We start from the raw sequence: 19,002 nt of genomic DNA, 5'->3' as shown, positions 1-19,002 counted from the left end.
AGTCACCAAAACAATGGAAGAGAAGCTGGAAACTATACAGTGAAGAATGAAATGAATTATTTTAGGAATCAGACAGTTAGATAAGAAGAGAAACATGCATTAGGGTGCTCACACGTAGAACGCAGGTGACCGCTTACTTGGAACTAGCAGCGACACGTAGCTGAAGCTTCTCTCTGGGTATGGACACATAGAAAGCAGTGACCAGTGCAACTTCTCACTGAGGTAGGTTTTACGGGTGCTACCGTATTGCGGAACAGTAATCCCTTTAGCTCTCGGGTAAACCACTACCGTAAAATTTCTGATTATCTCTGCCTGCAATTCAGCGGGCGTCCCATAATTTTCAGGTGAAAACTTATCAAAAGATAAATAATTAGGGGAAAAGAGAGAGCGGGTTGTTTACTAATGCCCATTGGAGGACATTCGATTAAATATTCGTTGGAATGAGCACTGAAATAATTGAAAGAGGAAGGGAATAATGCTTCTGCAGGGGAAGAATTTAAAATTTATCGAAGGGGAAAAAAAAAAAAAAAACGCTAAAGTTGCGAAGTGTTCAGAAGTTACTACATATGAATACGTGTTATGTATTGATAACAGTTGAGGAAAATGAAAAAAAAAAAAAAAAACTAGAAAGATGAGAGGAGGTAGCATAGCTATAAATCGAAAAATGAAGCATAACAATCAAAGACAAAAAATAATATATTTTAAACTTAAGATAGAATTACATTCATAAGTATATTGTCCGACGCCGAGCAATCCTGGAGTCTCTTCCAGTGTCAAACACCAGAATTGCACAGAAGGGGGGGGGGGGGGGGGGGGAATGACAATATCAGTTTTCTTGCAATCATTTTTTTAAGACATCTCCGAAAGGGTGTTGGGGGGATATACGAGATCTAGATAGAATTAAAAAACTAGGACACTTAGTTTTAAAAACGATAACATTTTAAAAATTATATAATTATTATTAAAAAATTACGATACATACTTATCTTACTGCCAATCATTTTCAGTAAGTTCGGTTACAAAGTAATCCGAAATGTTTTTCAATCCATTTTGAAATTATATGCATGAAAAAGTTATTAACAAAATACTATTCACAGTATTTGTCTCCATATTATTTATAATGTTGCTCCATTAATGAAAATACATGCTCTACGTTCCATTATGGGCAATATATATATATAAATTGAAATGAAATGTATATTTAAAAGCTCGGAACATATCTGGGAACTCTTGCATTGATTAAAGTATCCAGCCCACGTTCTATGCAATTATCTTTCTTCTCGCCCAATTATCTTTTTCTCTGAAAAATTCCTTAAAATTCATAATTTGGTCAAATAATCTAATATCATCGATTTTCGATTATACAAATAATGATATAGTCATCAAAAACAAGGACAATGTTGACCACAAATCTTTATAAAAAAAAACAGCGTAATACAAATATTAACCCGGTTATATAATTGTGCCTCATACCACATATATATATATATATATATATCCAATATTTTAAATTAAATAAAATAAACATAAGCCAGTAGTATGGAGGTAAGGAGATAAGGCGACAACTCAGCGTTGTTATGGGCCTATATGAGAGCTTGAAGGATAGGGTGGATGCCCTCGAAGGATTACAAGTGAGGGGCCCATCAAGCTCTCAGCTGCCCACACCAATGCCAGAGCTTGCACTTGGTCATCGCGGAACACAGCGGCAACCCCCAAGGCAGAATGCGCTGGTCCCAAAGGAACTAGTAGTTGTTGGTGACTCTATTGTCAGGGAAACGGGAAACATGCTTTGTAAAAAGGATAGGTGGAATAGGACCAGGGTATGTCTGCCAGGGGCAAAAGTTGATGACGTTGTAGAGCGGATATCATCTTTTAAGGGCACAAAAGGTGATATAGTTGTACACGTTGGCACTAATGACATTAAGAGTAGGAGACCGGCGGAATTACTTGACAAGTACAGGTCACTGATGAAAAAAAGCCGTGAATTAGGGTTGAAATTGAAAGTGTCTGCAATTCTGCCCAGACACGATAGGAGGGAGTATATGATGAGAGCCCTGTCAATCAATTCGGCCCTGGAAAGATTGTGCAGGGCTCAAGGGGTAGAATTTTTTTCAGCCTGGTCTGTACTTGTTAACAGGAGAGACTGCTTCTACAGGGATGGGATACACTTAAATAGAAAGGGTGCAAGAATGTTTGCTGATGCTATCGAGGCAATGTTAGGTGGGTCGGAAAACTGCTAGATTGGGGGGATACAAGGACTAATAGATTAACAGTAGCCACTGGCAGAGGTGAAAGTGATTCTTGCACTGCTTCTATTGGAATGAGCCGCAGCCTGGAAAATAAGATGCAGGATATTTCAGAGACTGCTGGGAATCATTGGGGTACAAGTAAACACATGGGTTGTGTTAGGGTAGCTAAGAAAAAGAACAGGTGCATGTATACTTGTGTGTACACCAATGCTAGGAGTTTAGTAAATAAATTTGATGAATTTGAGGTATTGCTCAAAACATCAAAGGCAGATATTGTGGGGATTTCAGAGACGTGGTGTCACACAGATATAAGAAATGCAGAACTGGAATTTGGGGAGTACAATGTCTACAGAAAGGATAGACAGGATAGGAAGGGAGGAGGGGTTATGCTATTAGTTAAAAAACACATAAAATCCAAGGAAGTGAAGCCAGTCGACATCGCTGGACAGTGCAGTGTCGAGTCAGTTTGGTGTGACATAAGCATTGGGAGATCAAAATTGAGAGTAGGAGTGTGCTATAGGCCTAATGACTCTGATGAGTATAATAAGAAACTGTTCGGAGAAATAGAGTGGGCCAGTAAATCAGAGAGTCTTATAATGGGGGATTTTAATTTCCCAGATATTGACTGGAATTTGGGGGCTGGTCACTCACACAGTAGCAAGGCTTTTGTGGATTTATTGGATGATTGTTTTCTACATCAGCATGTTCGGGAGGCAACTAGAGGGAGTAATACTCTTGATTTGATTATCAGTAGTGATTCTTCATGCATTAAGAATCTGCAGATAAATGAACCACTTGGTGGCAGTGATCACAGTGTGCTGAAGTGGGAGTTACTCAAAGAGGTAACTACCATTAGGGGTAAAGGGAAGGGGTATTGCTTTCGTAAAGGCGACTACAATGGACTGAGACAGTATTTAAATTCTATACAGTGGGATCAACTGATGATATTGCCAACAGCAAATTCAAAATGGGAAGCATTCAAAGAACTTATCGTGGAAGCTACTAGGCTTTACATACCAACTAAGAAATATTGTTCAAGGTTTAGGCCTAAATGGTTGTCAGATGAACTAATGAGGCATATGGCAGAGAAGAAAAATGCATGGGATACATACAAATTAACACGTGACACGGACGCCTATGATAGATACAAGTTGATCTGTAACCAAGTTACAAAGGAGGTTAGGCAGGCGAAGGCAGATTACGAGAGATCCTTGGCAAGGGATGCGAAGAAAAACAGCAAAGAGTTCTTTACTTATGTAAACTCTAGAAGGAAGGGGATGAATCAGATTGGTCCACTTGAGATCGATGGGTCAACTGTTGATGACCCTGCTCGGGTAGCTAACAAACTAAATGAATATTTTGCATCGACATTCACACATGAGGAGTTATTCAGCGAGGGGAATGCCAGAGGTGTATTCAACTCTAGCAGTAAGCTAGAGAATCTTGTAATAACTGAGAGCAAAGTGGAGGAGAAATTGTTGAAGATAAACACAAGAAAGGCACCTGGGGTGGATGGGATCTATCCAGTTATATTAAAGGAGGCAGCAAAGGAGGTAAGCAAACCCTTAGCCATAATTATGAGAGCTTCCTTGGACTCAGGGGAGGTACCCATTGACTGGAGATGTGCAAATGTGACCCCAATTCACAAAGGGGGATCAAAGGCTGACACAAGTAATTATAGACCTGTGAGTTTAACTTCTGTTCCCGGAAAATTAATGGAGGCACTGGTGAAAGAAGCACTGCAGGATCATCTAGACAAGACTTCAGTTATAGCTAGGACACAGCATGGTTTTGTTAAGGGGAAGTCTTGCCTGACCAATTTGATTGGATACTATGATGCAGTCACAAAAGAACTGGATGCAGGGAATAACTTTGATATTATATACTTGGATCTTAGAAAGGCTTTTGATACTGTTGCACATGGAAGACTGCTGCACAAATTGGAGCAGTGTGGCATTGGAGGCAAGTTGCTGCTATGGATAAAGGGGTGGTTGAGGGGGAGAAGACAGAGAGTGGTAATCAATGGACACTGCTCATCGTGGACTAATGTTATTAGTGGAGTCCCTCAGGGTTCAGTATTGGGGCCTTTATTGTTTTCTGTATTTATAAATGATATTGATGATGGTATATCAGGCTTAATGTCCAAGTTTGCAGACGATACGAAGGTTGGCAGGGTTGTCAAGGACACTACTGACACTATGCTGCTGCAACAGGATTTGGAAAGGTTGAGCAGATGGGCTTCGAGGTGGCAAATGAAGTTTAACATTGACAAATGTAAAGTACTACATATGGGAAACAGCAACCCCAGAGCAACGTATCAACTCTGTGGTACTACACTGACAGTGGTAGAGAATGAAAGGGACCTGGGGGTGGTGGTGCAGGCAGATATGAAGTTCTCTGAGCAGTGCAGACGAGCTGCAAGAGTAGCTCATGGTGTATTGTCAATGATATATAGGAATTTTTCTAGCAGGGATAAGGAGGTGATTATTCCCTTGTATAAGGCAATGGTCAGGCCACACCTAGAGTACTGTATACAGGCCTGGAGGCCTCATTTCAGGAAGGATGTAGAGCTGCTGGAACGAGTACAGAGAAGGGCAACTAGATTGGTGAATGGGACAAAGGGGTTCTCTTACGAAGAAAGGCTTAAGTTTTGCAAATTACAGTGTCTGGAAACTAGGCACCAGCGGGGTGATCTGATAGAGGTGTACAAAGCCTTGAATGGTTTGAGCATGCTCAATGCTGATGGGATTCTTCCTCTAGCTCAGAAAAATCACCTGAGAGGGCATAAATTCAAATTGAGGAAAGACAGATGTAGGATAGATGTGCGGAAATTTGCCTTTAGCCAGCGGGTGGTTGGTGGGTGGAACAGACTTCCATCCCTTGTCGTGGAAGTTGATAGCCTAAATAAGTTTAAGGCTCAGCTGGACAGGTATTTCGAACGAACAGAGGGGTGAAGTGGAAGTGGTTATTTTTATTTATTTATGTTACTTTTTTTTTTTTTTTTTTTTTTTTTTGGCTGATGCTGCATAAGCTTGCTTTCTTGCATCAAATGCCTCTACTAATGCTAATGCTAAATGCTAATAGCACCAATTGATGATGGCAAAAACTGAAGAGCGAAAATTAACATAAAAATAACCCAAATAAACAAACGAACGAAAAAAAAGAATAGATATAAATAGTAGCCCAGAAACCCTTGTATAATTTCGAATTTTAAATCCAATTAACAAAAACTATACAAAATTTAGGATAATGCCAATTACATATTAATTTAGCGGTACCCCCCGAGAGGTACCAGTTCCGAAAGACGTGAAATATCACCAAAAGAGGGTTAAAGGAACTACCAAACGATAACAAAATCAAAATAAATTAAAATAAAATAGACTGACCACCAACACCACTGACATACTGTAAGCTGAATCAGCTTATATAGAAGAAAAAGGAAAATAAATGGCGGCACAGGCATTGCTAAATTAGCATATCGATCCATTACTATTGAATTATATTAAATGTTGACAAATGTTAAATTATAATAAAACGAATAAATAATTAAGCATTCATTAGAGGCAGCAACTTGCAATTCCTCCATATGAAGCCGAAATATATACTATCATTAAATTATATTAAATATTAATATTAAGTTAAATTATAATAAAGTTTAAATTATAATAAAGTTTAAATACTATCATTAAATTATATTAAATATTAATATTAAGTTAAATTATAATAAAGTTTAAATACTATCATTAAATTATATTTAATATAATTTAATGATAGTATATATTTCGGCTTCATATGGAGGAATTGCAAGTTGCTGCCTCTAATGAATGCTTAATTATTTATTCGTTTTATTATAATTTAACATTCGTCAACATTTAATATAATTCAATAGTAATGGATCGATATGCTAATTTAGCAACGCCTGTGCCGCCATCTATTTTCCTTTTTCTTCTATATAAGCTGATTCAGCTTACAGTATGTCAATGGTGTGGCTCTGCTCTAGAGTGCTGTCTGTTCTATATTTTATTTTTCGCTGCATAAGGACCACCGCCGTGCAAATCCTCTGCATTGGTGGATCGATCGAAGGAGGAAGGGTGAATTGGTACTTCGATCTTTTCACCATGGCGACGATTTGTATAGCGATTGAAATGCAGCGATTCCATGACCATTATTGGCCTCGTGGTTCTCTGTCGATATGGGGCATGATGGTCAGTCTATTTTATTTTAATTTATTTTGATTTTGTTATCGTTTGGTAGTTCCTTTAACCCTCTTTTGGTGATATTTCACATCTTTCGGAACTGGTACCTCTCGAGGGGGGTACCGCTAAATTAATATGTAATTGGCATTATCCTAAATTTTGTATAGTTTTTGTTAATTGGATTTAAAATTCGAAATTATACAAGGGTTTCTGGGCTACTATTTATATCTATTCTTTTTTTCATTCGTTTGTTTATTTGGGTTATTTTTATGTTAATTTTCGCTCTACAGTTTTTGCCATACTACTAGCTTATGTTTATTTTATTTAATTTAAAATATTGGATGTATTTCAGCTTCATATGGAGGAATTGCATGTTGCTGCCTCTAATGAATGCTTAATTATTTATTTATTTATTTATTCACTTTATTATAATTTAACTTAACATTAATATTTAATATAATTTAATGATAGTATAGATATATATATATATATATATATATATATATATATATATATATATATATATAGAGAGAGAGAGAGAGAGATATATATACTGGTTAATTGAATAAATTTTGCTGTATTACTGGTTAATTGAATAAATTGCTTTGGTTTGGTAGATTTTTCATTTACTGGTATTTATCTACTATCTGTATGGGTATTTAGGTGTATCGGGAACAGGAGATCCAGTTAGCCTGTGCAGTCTAACTTCTTCCTGGGGATCTGTACATGTAATGGTAAATAATAATAATAATGCTAATAATAAATGAAGTTAATATTTTGTATTTCAAACAAACATCAAATAAACAACAAATAAATCAATGTAACGCACTGTGTACATAAATCAACAAATTGTTATAGAAATATTCAAAAAAATCAAAAAATGATTTTTTTGAATTGTAATTGTGAGTTTCTTTTTTGTAATTAATTTTCTTGGCTTATTTCTTTCCAACATTTCTCCACAGCATTCCTGTTCGAATGTAATTTTTCTGTTTTGTCCTATATTGGTCGTCGAAGATACACCTTGGAAATAAAAGCTTCAATGTCCATGTTGCAATGAATGTGTGGCGTCCACAACCAGCGAGCTTAAATAAAAATTCATTTAAGCAAGCAGGTGGATTAGCACAACCAGCACTAACCAATTCCGATACGCTTTTGCCGACCCCACTGTCTCGCATGACTTGGTGGAAAGGGGGATGAATCACATTTTCCATTAACGGATTAAATTTGGATGATTATCAGTGCTTTTTAGGTATAGTTAGTAATGAAAATCATACAACATGCATTTTTCAAATTAATTAAGTTTCGTTTAATGTTAACTGCAGAAGGAAAACCGAGATTAATTAGAAGGAAGGAAATATGAAACCGACGGGTGTTATCAGTTACTGTCTTCTTTAAGGTCTTCATTTAAAATATAACGCATATTTTACGCACCATGCAGGCTGCAATTTGTTGTACAAAGAAAAACAATAAGAAACTTTTTTAAAATGTTTCTTATTGTTTTCAATGATAATAAAATTTAATGTGATGTTTTTAGAAACAATAAGTATAAATCTAGAAACTGAAGTAATGAAAAGTTCATTTTAGATATTCCAAAACTATTCCTTCGTTGTCATAATGATTATTTATTTAATTTTTTTTCAAATTTGAAACCAATAAGGAACTGATGGGCATATCCAATGTCTGTACATTACAGTAGGCAAAATTTTGAATATCATAATTTATGTAACGAATTGGAAGTTTCTAAATATTCAAAACGAATAAAGAAATGCTATGTTTCCAATTCGAATAATAAAAACACTGACTGACCGACTATTTCTACATACAGTATTTATTAGCACTTTACAAATAAATATAAGAAGAAAACAAGGAACTGTTGTTACTTGTCTGTAATCAGGTGACAAAGGAGGTTAGGCAGGCGAAGGCAGATTACGAGAAATCCTTGGCAAAAGATGCTAAGAAAAACAGCAAGGATTTCTTTACTTATATAAACTCTAAAAGGAAGGGGATGAATCTGATTGGTCCACTTGACATCAATGGTTCGACTTTTGATGATCCTGCTCAGACAGCAAACAAACTGAATGAGTATTTTGCATCTACATTCACACATGAGGAATTATTAAGGTCTGAAAATGGGAGAAGGTTATCAAATTGTAGCAGGATACTTAATGATTTTGTAATAACTGAAAGCAAAGTGGAGGAGAAATTGTTGAAGGTAAACATAAGAAAAGCAACTAGGGTGGATGGGATCTATCCAGTTATATTAAAGGAGGCGGCAAAGCAACTAGTCAGACCCTTAGTCATAATTATGAGAGCATCCTTGGACTCAGGGGACGTTCCCACGGACTGGAGATGTGCAAATGTATCCCCAATTCACAAAGGGGGATCAAAGGGTGACACGAGTAATTACAGACCAGTTAGTTTAACTTCTGTTCAGGGTAAAATAATGGAGTCACTGGTTAAAGATGCATTGCAGGATCATCTAGACAAGACTGCAGCAATAATTCAGACACAGCATGGGTTTGTTAAGGGAAAGTCTTGTCTGACAAATTTGATAGGATATTATGATGTGGTTACATAGGAACTGTATGCAAAAAATAATTTTGATATCACATATTTGGATTTCAGGAAAGCTTTTGACACTGTTGCGCATGGAAGACTATTGTACAAATTGGAGCAGAATGGTATTAAGGGTAAGTTGCTACAATGGATAAAAGGATGGTTAAGTGGGAGAAGACAGAGGGTGGTAATCAATGGGTGCTGCTCTTCTTGGACTAATGTTATTAGTGGAGTCCCACAGGGTTCGGTGTTAGGGTTAGGTCCACTGTTGTTTTGTATATTTATCAATGATATTGATGAAGGTATATCAGGCTTAATGTCGAAGTTTGCAGATGATACAAAGGTTGGCAGGGTTGTTAATGACAGTAATGGCAGTGTGCTACTGCAACAGGATCTAGATAATTTGGGCAGATGGGCTAAGAAGTGGCAACTGAAGTTTTTAACCTTGACAAATGCAAAGTATTGCATATGGGTAGAAGTAACCCCAGAGAAACGTACCAACTGTGTGGTACTACACTTACGGTGGTAGAAAATGAAAAAGACCTGGGAGTAATTGTGCAGTCAGATATGTAGTTTTCTGAGCAATGCAGACAGGCTGCCAGGGCAGGTCATGGGGTTTTGTCAATGATATATAGGAATTTTGCTAGCAGGGAAAAGGAGGTGATTATCCCTCTGTATAAGGCAATGGTCAGATCACGCCTTGAGTACTGCATACAGGTCTGGAGGCCTCATTTTAGGAAGGATGTAGATTTACTTGAGCGTGTACAGAGAAGGGCAACTTTTTTTTTTTGGTTTGAATTTTATTGGCGCATTAGCATCTAAGGCTATAATGCGCCAAGACCAGGTGAGAAGGGCAACAAGATTGGTGAGGGGAATGAAGGGATCCTCTTACCAAGAGAGGCTTAAGTTCTGCAAATTGCAGTGGCTGAATGCGAAGACTAGGCACCTGCACGGTGATCTGATTGAGGTATATAAGGCCTTGAATGGGTTGAGCACGCTGAATTCTGATGGGATCCTTCCGCTTGTTCAGATTACGAACCTAAGGGGGCATAAATTCAAATTAAGAAAAGACAGAAGTAGAATAGATGTGTGGAAATTTGCCTTTAGCCAGCGGGTGGTTAATTGCTGGAACAAACTTCCATCTGTCGTTGTGGAAGTTGATAGGTTGAATAAATTTAAGGAGGAACTGGACAGGCATTTGGAGGGAATGGTGTAATTTTTTTTTTTTTTTTGGCTGATGCTGCATAAGCTCATACACTTGCTTTCTTGCATCATATGCTACTACTACTACTACTACTTTGAGAAAATAAAAAAATATGGTATTTTTTTTATTTACTTTTATTTTGTTTTTTGTCAGCAATTCTCCATGGTATTCCTGTTTAATGCAGTTTGACACTTTTGTCCCATATTGCACGTTTCACATAAATCCTTAAAAGTCAGTCTGAAATCAAAATTTCAGTATCCATGTTTATTCAGTATCCATGTTTAAAACTTTTCAGTTACAAGTTTTCTCTACATCTCTGAATTCGTGCTTTCTACAGCAACAGCAGTTCTAAAAATTGCCTGAAGGCCAGATTTATATCAGAGATGGGAACAACACATACCCAGTTGAGTGACATCTGTACTTCCCTAAGAACCAGTATGCTTAATTTGTTGAGGTAAGCTGGGGGATTAACACAAAAGTGATGCCGCTGTCCACATGCTCTTATTGTATGCACTCCCATTGACTTACATTGTTCATTTAGGCTGCTGGTTCCAAGTAAGTGGTCACCTGCGTTCTACATGAGAGCACCCTTAGGCAGCAAACTCAAGCAAAGGACATTCTTTTCAAAACTAAAGGACTAAAATGATCTTGGGTAGGACACATAGCTCGAAGACATGATGACAGATGGACTAAAAAAATAACAGAATGGTAGCTAAGGAGAGCTAGAAGAAAACTTGGAAGACAACAACTGAGATGGACAGATGAAATTCACCAGTTTGTGAAGTCACTAGTAAACGAATGGCCATTGCTCAAAAACAGAAGGAACTGTAAAGTTTCTGGAGATGCCTTCGTCCTGCAGTGGACTGAAAATGGCTGATGATGATATATTTTTCAATTAATTAGCTATACATTTTTTTATATATTAGTTATCCATTTTTAATTAGTTCATTTATAAACTTTATCTAGGGCCAGTGGTGAAGTAGCCGGAGAGCCACATAAGAATAGAAAACAAAAGGATGAAAGAACGCATGTTATTGTACTGTAAAAAACTGATATGCATTTCGTAGCCTTGGTTATTATAGTTGACTTCATTAGTGCCAATCCCTTCATCACTTCTCATAGTCTGCCTTTGTCCTTTATTATTGTGTTCACTGTTGACACTGACAAATTTGAATTCCACACAATACTTGTTAATGTTTGACCATTTTGATACATCCTTATTATTTTAATTTTCTGATTCCAATCGATCCTTTCCTTGTTAGATTTACTAGTACCACTGTCACTTATTCCCTTAGTCGGCACCATGATAACGGTCAAAATGAAATTTTTTGTAAACTTCACAGAGTTAGGGCAGAAACACTGTTATCACCTCACGCAAGCTCACATTTACTAAAGCACATTTCTGGAAGTCACTACCAATAAAAGAATAAAAATAATTTTCAGTTTCAAGTTTGTTGGGCTTTTCTTTAGTTCAATCTATTATAAATGGGTAGTAAACTTGATCTTATTGCATTTGCAATAATACCGATTGCTGGAATTCTTTGTGTTTTTATGTTATTATGGCATAATGTGTTCCCTTCGCTCAACTCTTCAGTCATATAAAAAACAAATTTTCACAATCTTTTCTTCCTTCCTATTTTTAGCTTTGTAAACTTTTACACTATATTTCACTTGTGCAATTTCCGCGTGCCGTGTTCGTCGTTATGAATTGCTTATTTATTTTATTTTTTTTTTTTTTTACTGTTTTAAATTCTACAATCATAAAAAAAAAATTTTTGAGTGAAAATAAAATTACGTAAGTCCGAATTTATGTAACTCAGACTTACGTATGTCAGGGACTTACTATATAGTGCAAATATGAGATTCCCTACAAATCATTTGATCACCTGGCTCAATATAATTACCGATGTTGCAGCTCAGCAGAGCTAAAACATGGAAAAGGACAATACTATGGAGTGGACTTCGCACCACGAGCCAGAAAAGTTCCAAACCTTACCTATCCTATTCCGCCCAGTTTGGAATAATAAAAATTTATGAAATTTACGCAAATTTCGACGATTAAGTCAATGGGACACAACCTAAGTTTTCAACGAATGGGTGAACGCCACGATGCGACACGTGGCTCCTTTATTTAAGAGGAAAAAATTCAATTTAAAATTTAATATCTTGAAAAGGATGTCCAAAATATAATACAATTAATTACAATGTCACTATTACATGAAAAAAATTAAATAATGTACATATCACGCAAAGGATCAAATTATTTTCACAGCAAACACTGAACCAACTCACCCGTTGCCATTCTCGACTACCGGCAAGTATGGAACAAGATAGATTATAGAGGGACAAGTTCAAGGAAAACAATATTTTTTTTCTTTGAAAAATTCAATCGCAGACATTTTTAATAATAATATCAGCTAAAAATAGCCAATCGGCATTACGCATTACAAAATTTGTATTAGTATTAGTAAAATAGTGAAGAAAAAATCTTTCCATATTAACATTAGACAAAGCACATGAAGCAAAAAAGCAAGCTTATCCACTCGCTCCAAATGTTTCTCTAGTTCTGCCTAGAATCTATTTCAGTTATCAACGGCAGATGAAAGTTTGCAGTAGCAGTAGTAGTAGTAGCATGTGCTGCAAGAAGGCAAGTGTATGAGCTTATGCAGCATCAGCCAAAAAAAAAAAAAAATACAAAACAATCCCCTCTAAATGTTTGTCCACTTCCTCCTTAAATTTATTTAACCTGTCAACTTTAGCCAGCGGGTGGTTGGTGGGTGGAACAGACTTCCATCCCTTGTCGTGGAAGTTGATAGCCTAAATAAGTTTAAGGCTCAGCTGGACAGGTATTTCGAACAAACAGAGGGGTGAAGTGGAAGTGGTTATTTTTATTTATTTATGTTACTTTTTTTTTTTTTTTGGCTGATGCTGCATAAGCTTGCTTTCTTGCATCAAATGCCTCTACTAATGCTAACGCTAATGCTAACTTCCACAACGACAGATGGAAGTTTGTTCCAACAATTAATTAACCACCCGCTGGCTAAAGGCAAATTTCCCCATATCTATTATACATCTCTCTTCATCAATTTCAATTTATGCCCCCTTAGGTTCGTAATCTGAACAACTAGAAGAATCTCATCAGAATTCAGCCTGCTCAACCCATTCAATACCTAGTCTCCAGCTGCTGCAGTTTCCAGAACTTAAGCCTCTCCTGGTAAGAGGATACCTTCGTTCCCCTCACCAATCTTATTGCCCTTCTCTGTACACGCTCAAGTAAATCTACATCCTTCCTAAAATGAGGCCTCCAGACCTGCACGCAGTACTCAAGGCGTGGCCTGACCATTGCCTTATACAGAGGGATAATCACCTCCTTTTCCCAGCAAGCAAAATTCCTATATATCATTGACAACACACCATGGCCTGCCAGATAGCCTGGCTACTCTGTCAGAAAACTTCATATCTGACGGCACAATTACTCCCAGGTCTTTTTCATCTTCAACCACCTTAAGTTTAGAACCACACAGTTGGTACGTTTCCCTGGGGTTACTTCTACCCATATGCAGTAGCATTAGCATCAGCATTAGTAGAGGCATTTGATGGAAGAAAGCAAGCTTATGCAGCATCAGCCAAAAAATAATAAATAAATAAAAATAAATAAATAAAAAATAACCACTCCCACTTCACATCTCTGTTCGTTCGTAATACCTGTCCAGCTGAGTCTTAAACTTATTTAGGCTATCAACTTCCACGACTAGGGATGGAAGTCTGTTCCACCAACAAACCACCCGCTGGCTAAAGGCAAATTTCCTCACGTCTATCCTACATCTGTGTTTCCTCAATTTGAATTTATGCCCTCTCAGGTGATTATTCTGAGCAAGAGGAAGAATCCCATCAGCATTAGCATTAGCATCGGCATTAGTAGAGGCATATGATGCAAGAAAGCAAGCTTATGCAGCATCAGCCAAAAAAAAAAAAAACAAAAAAAACCCAACCACTACTCCCATTTCACCCCTCCGTTCGTTCGAAATACCTGTCCAGCTCAGCCTTAAATTTGTTTAGGCTATCAACTTCAACAACAAGCGATGGGGGTCTATTCCACAAATCAACTGGCCGCTGGCTAAAGGCAAATTTCCGCACATCTATCCGACATCCGTCCTTCCTCAATTTGAATTTATGCCCTCTCAGGTGATTATTCTGAGCAAGAGGAAGAATCCATCAGCATTGAGCATGCTTAAACCATTCAAGGATTTATACACCTCTATCAGATAACCTCGCCGATGCCTAGTCTCCAGGCTCTGTAATTTGCAAAACTTAAGCCTTTCTTCGTAAGAGCAACACTCTGTTCCATTCATTAATCTTGTTGCCCTTCTCTGTACTCGTTCCAGCTGCTCAACATCCTTCTTGAAATGAGGCCTCCAGACCTGTATACAGTACTCAAGGTGTGGCCTGACCAATGCCATATACAAGGGAATAATCACATCCCTGTCCCTGCTAGAAAAATTCCTGTATATCATTGACAATACACCATGATGAGCTACACTTGCAGCTCGTCTGCACTGCTCAGAGAATTTCATATCTGCCTGCACAATTACCCCCAGGTCCTTTTCATTCTCTACCACTGTCAGCGTAGTACCACAGAGTTGATACGTTGATCTGGGGTTACTATTTCCCATATGTAGTACTTTACATTTATCAATGTTAAACTTCATTTGCCACCTCTCAGCCCATCTGCTCAACCTTTCCAGATCCTGTTGCAGCAGCATAGTATCAATAGTGTCCTTAACAACCCTGCCAACCTTGGTATCGTCTGCAAACTTGGACATTAAGCCTGATACACAATCATCAATATCATTTATAAATACAGAAAACAACAATGGACACAACACTGAACCCTGAGGAACTCCACTAATAACATTAGTCCACGTTGAGCAGTGTCCATTGATTACCACTCTCTGTCTTCTGCTGGCGCACTATGGTCATAGTTGCCGATGCGCCCAATAAATCCCGAAACAAACAAACAAACAAACAATCTGTCTTCTGCCACTCAACCATCCCTTTATCCATAGCAGCAATTTGCCTCCAATGCCACACTTCTCCAATTTGTGCAGCAGTCTTCCATGCGCAACAGTATCAAAAGCCTTTCTAAGATCCAAGTATATAATATCAAAGTTATTCCCTGCATCCAATTTTTTGTGACTACATCTTAGTATCCAATCAAATTGGTCAGACAAGACCTGCCCTTAACAAAACCATGCTGTGTCTGAGCTATAACTGAATTCTTGTCCAGATGATCCTGCAGTGCTTCTTTAACCAGTGTCTCCATTAATTTTCCTGGAACCGAAGTTAAACTAACAGGTCTATAATTACTTGTGTCAGCCTTTGATCCTCCTTTGTGAATTGGGGTTACATTTGCACATCTCCAGTCCATGGGTACCTCCCCTGAGTCCAAAGAAGCTCTCATAATTATGGCTAGGGGTTTGCTTACTTCCTTTGCTGCCTCCTTTAATATAACTGGATAGATCCCATCCACCCCGGGTGCCTTTTTTATGTTAATCCTCAACAATTTCTATTCCACTTTCCTCTCAGTTATTAGAAAATCATCTAGCTCACTGCCAATGTTTACTCCACCTGAGAATCTGCAGGTAAATGAACCACTACGTGGAAGTGATCACAGTGTGTTGAAGTGGGATTTACTCAAAGAGGTAACTAGCATTAGGGGTAAAGGGAAGGCGACTACGATCGACTGAGACAGTATTTAAATTCTATACAGTGGGACCAACTGATGATGTTACTAACAGCAAATTCAAAATGGGAAGCATTCAAAGAAATGTCCTTGGAAGCTACTAGGCTTTACATACCAACTAAGAGATATTCTTTAAGGTTTAGGCCTAAGTGGATGTCAAATGAACTAATGAGACATATGGCAGAGAAGAAAAATGCATGGGATACATACAAATTAACACGTGACACAGAAGCCTATGATAGATACAAGTTGATCTGTAACCAAGTTACAAAGGAGGTTAGGCAGGCGAAGGCAGATTACGACAAATCATTGGCAAGGGATGCAAAGAAAACAGCAAAGAGTTCTTTACTTATGTAAACTCTAGAAGGAAGTGTATGAATCAGATTGGTCCACTTGATATCGATGGGTCAACTGTTGATGATCCTGCTTAGATAGCTAACAATCTGAATGAATATTTTGCATCGACATTCAGACATGAAGAGTTATTCAGCGAGGGGAATGCCAGAGGTGTATTCAACTCTGGCAGTAAGCTAGAGAATCTTGTAATCACTGAGAGTAAAGTGGAGGAGAAATTGTTGAAGATAAATACAAGAAAGGCACATGGGGTGGATGGGATCTATCCAGTTATATTAAAGGAGGCAGCAAAGGAAATAAGTAAACCATTAGCCATAATTATGAGAGCTTCCTTGGACTCAGGGGAAGTACCCATGGACTGGAGATGTGCAAATGTGACCCCAATTCACAAAGGAGGATCAAAGGGCGACACAAGTAATTATAGACCTTTTAGTTTAACTTCTGTTCCTGGAAAATTATTGGAGGCACTGGTTAAACAAGAACTGCAGGACCATCTAGACAAGGCTTCAGTTATAGCTCAGACACAGCATGGTTTTGTTAAGGGGAAGTCTTGCCAGACCAATTTGATTGCATACTATGATGCAGTTACAAAAGAACTGGATGCAGGGAATAACTTTGATATTATATACTTGGATCTTAGAAAGGGTTTTGATACTGTTGCACATGATAGACTGCTGCACAAATTGGAGAAGTGTGGCATTGGAGGCAAATTGCTGCTATGGATAAAGGGGTGGTTGAGGGGGAGAACACAGAGTGGTAATCAATAGACACTGCTCATCGTGGACTAATGATATTAGTGGAGACCCTCAGGGTTCAGTATTGGGTCCATTATTGTTTTCTGTATTTATAAATGATATTGATGATGGTATATAGCTTAATGTCCAAGTTTGCAGACGATACGAAGGTTGGCAGGGTTGTCAAGGACACTACTGACACTATGCTACAGCAACAGGATCTTGAAAGCTTGAGCAGATGGGCTGAGAGGTGGCAAATGAAGTTTAATATTGACAAATCTAAAGTACTACCTATGTGAAACAGCAACCTCAGAGCAACGTATCAACTCTGTGGTACTACACTGACAGTGGTAGAGAATGAAAGGGACTTCGGGGTGCTTGTGCAGGCAGATATGAAGTTTTCTGAGCAGTGAAGACGGGCTGCAAGGGTAGCTCATGGTGTATTGTCGATGATATATAGGAATGTTTCTAGCAGGGATAAGGAGGTGATTATTCCCTTCTATAAGGCAATGGTCAGACCACACCTAGAATACTAGGTGTGGTCTGACCATTGTCTCGTTTCAAGAAGGATGTAGAGCTGCTGGAACGAGTACAGAGAAGGGCAACAAGATTACTGATGGAACAAACGGGTGCTCTTACGAAGAAAGGCTTAAGTTTTGCAAATTACAGTGTCTGGAGACTAGACACCGGCGAGGTGATCTGATAGAGGTGTATAAAGCCTTGAATAATTTGAGCATGCTCAATGCTGATGGGATTCTTCCTCTTCCTCAGAATAATCACCTGAGAGGGCATAATTTCAAATTGAGAAAAGACAGATATAGGATAGACGTGAGGAAATTTGCCTTTAGCCAGCGGGTGGTTGGTTGCTGGAATAGACTTCCATCCCTTGTCATGAAAGTTGATAGTCTAAATAAGTTTAAAGCTCAGCTGGACAGGTATTTCGAACGAACAGAGGGGACAAGTGGAAGTGGTTATTTTTTATTTATATATTATTATTTTTTTATTATTATTATTTTATTTTTATTTTTTTTTTTTGGGCTGATGCTTCATGAGCTTGCTTTCTTGCAACAAATGCCTCTACTAATGCTAATGCTCAAGCCATTCAAGGCTTTATGCACCTCTATCAGATCAACTCCCTGGTGCCTAGTCACCAGACACTGTAATTTGCAAAATTTAAGCCTTTCTTCGTAAGAGCACCCCTTTGTTCCATTCACCAATCTTGTTGCCCTTCTCTGTACTCGTTCAAGCATCTCTACATCCTTCTTGAAATGAGGCCTCCAGACTTGTATACAGTACTGTATGTGTGGCCTGGCCATTGCCTTATACAAGGAAATAATCACCTCCTTAAAGCTGCTAGAAAAATTCCTATATATCATCGAAAATACACCATGAGCTACCCTTGCAGCCCGTCTGCACTGCTCAGAAAACTTAATATCTGCCTGCACAACCACCGCCAGTTCCCTTTCGTTCTCTGCCACTGTCAGTGTAGTACCACAGACTTGATACGTTTCTCTGGAGTTGCTGTTTCCCATATGCAGTACTTTACATTTGTCAATGTTAAACTTCATTTGCCACCTCGAAGCCCATCTGCTCAACCTTTCCAGATCCTTTTGCAGTAGCATAGTGTCAGTAGTGTCCTTGACAACCTTGCCAACCTTCGTATCGTCTGCAAACTTGGACATTAAGCTTGATATACCATCATCAATATCATTTATAAATACAGAAAACAAAAATGGACCCAATGCTGAACCTGAGGGACTCCACTAATAACATTAGTCCACGATGAGCAGTTTCCATTGATTACCACTCTCTGTCTTCACCCCATCAACCACCCCTTTATCCACAGCCGCAATTTGTCTCCAATGCCACACTGCTCCAATTTGTACAGCAGTCTTTCATGTTCAACTGTATCAAAAGCCTTTCTAAGATCCAAGTATATAATATCAAAGTTATTCCCTGCATCCAG

At 38.1% G+C, this 19,002-nt stretch overlaps 1 protein-coding gene across 1 annotated transcript in view; it reads right to left on the bottom strand.

The window, feature by feature from the left end:
* Positions 1 to 12,530, bottom strand: part of OstDelta (oligosaccharide transferase delta subunit) — a 279,105-nt gene extending 266,575 nt beyond the window's left edge. The window contains exon 1 of the mRNA XM_090384636.1: positions 12,498 to 12,530. Within this exon, the coding sequence (XP_090240762.1) occupies positions 12,498 to 12,507 (10 nt within the window). The 5' untranslated portion in view covers positions 12,508 to 12,530. The remainder of the gene's footprint in view (positions 1 to 12,497) is intronic.
* Positions 12,531 to 19,002: the final 6,472 nt, after the last annotated feature.

The sequence above is a fragment of the Mastigoproctus giganteus genome, chromosome 11 (genome assembly GCF_048544385.1).
Source record: "Mastigoproctus giganteus isolate SK-2022 chromosome 11, ASM4854438v1, whole genome shotgun sequence".
Lineage (NCBI taxonomy): Eukaryota > Metazoa > Arthropoda > Arachnida > Uropygi > Thelyphonidae > Mastigoproctus > Mastigoproctus giganteus.
The sequence above is the reverse complement of the archived record's forward strand: the minus strand, read 5'-3'. Positions and strand labels throughout refer to the sequence as shown.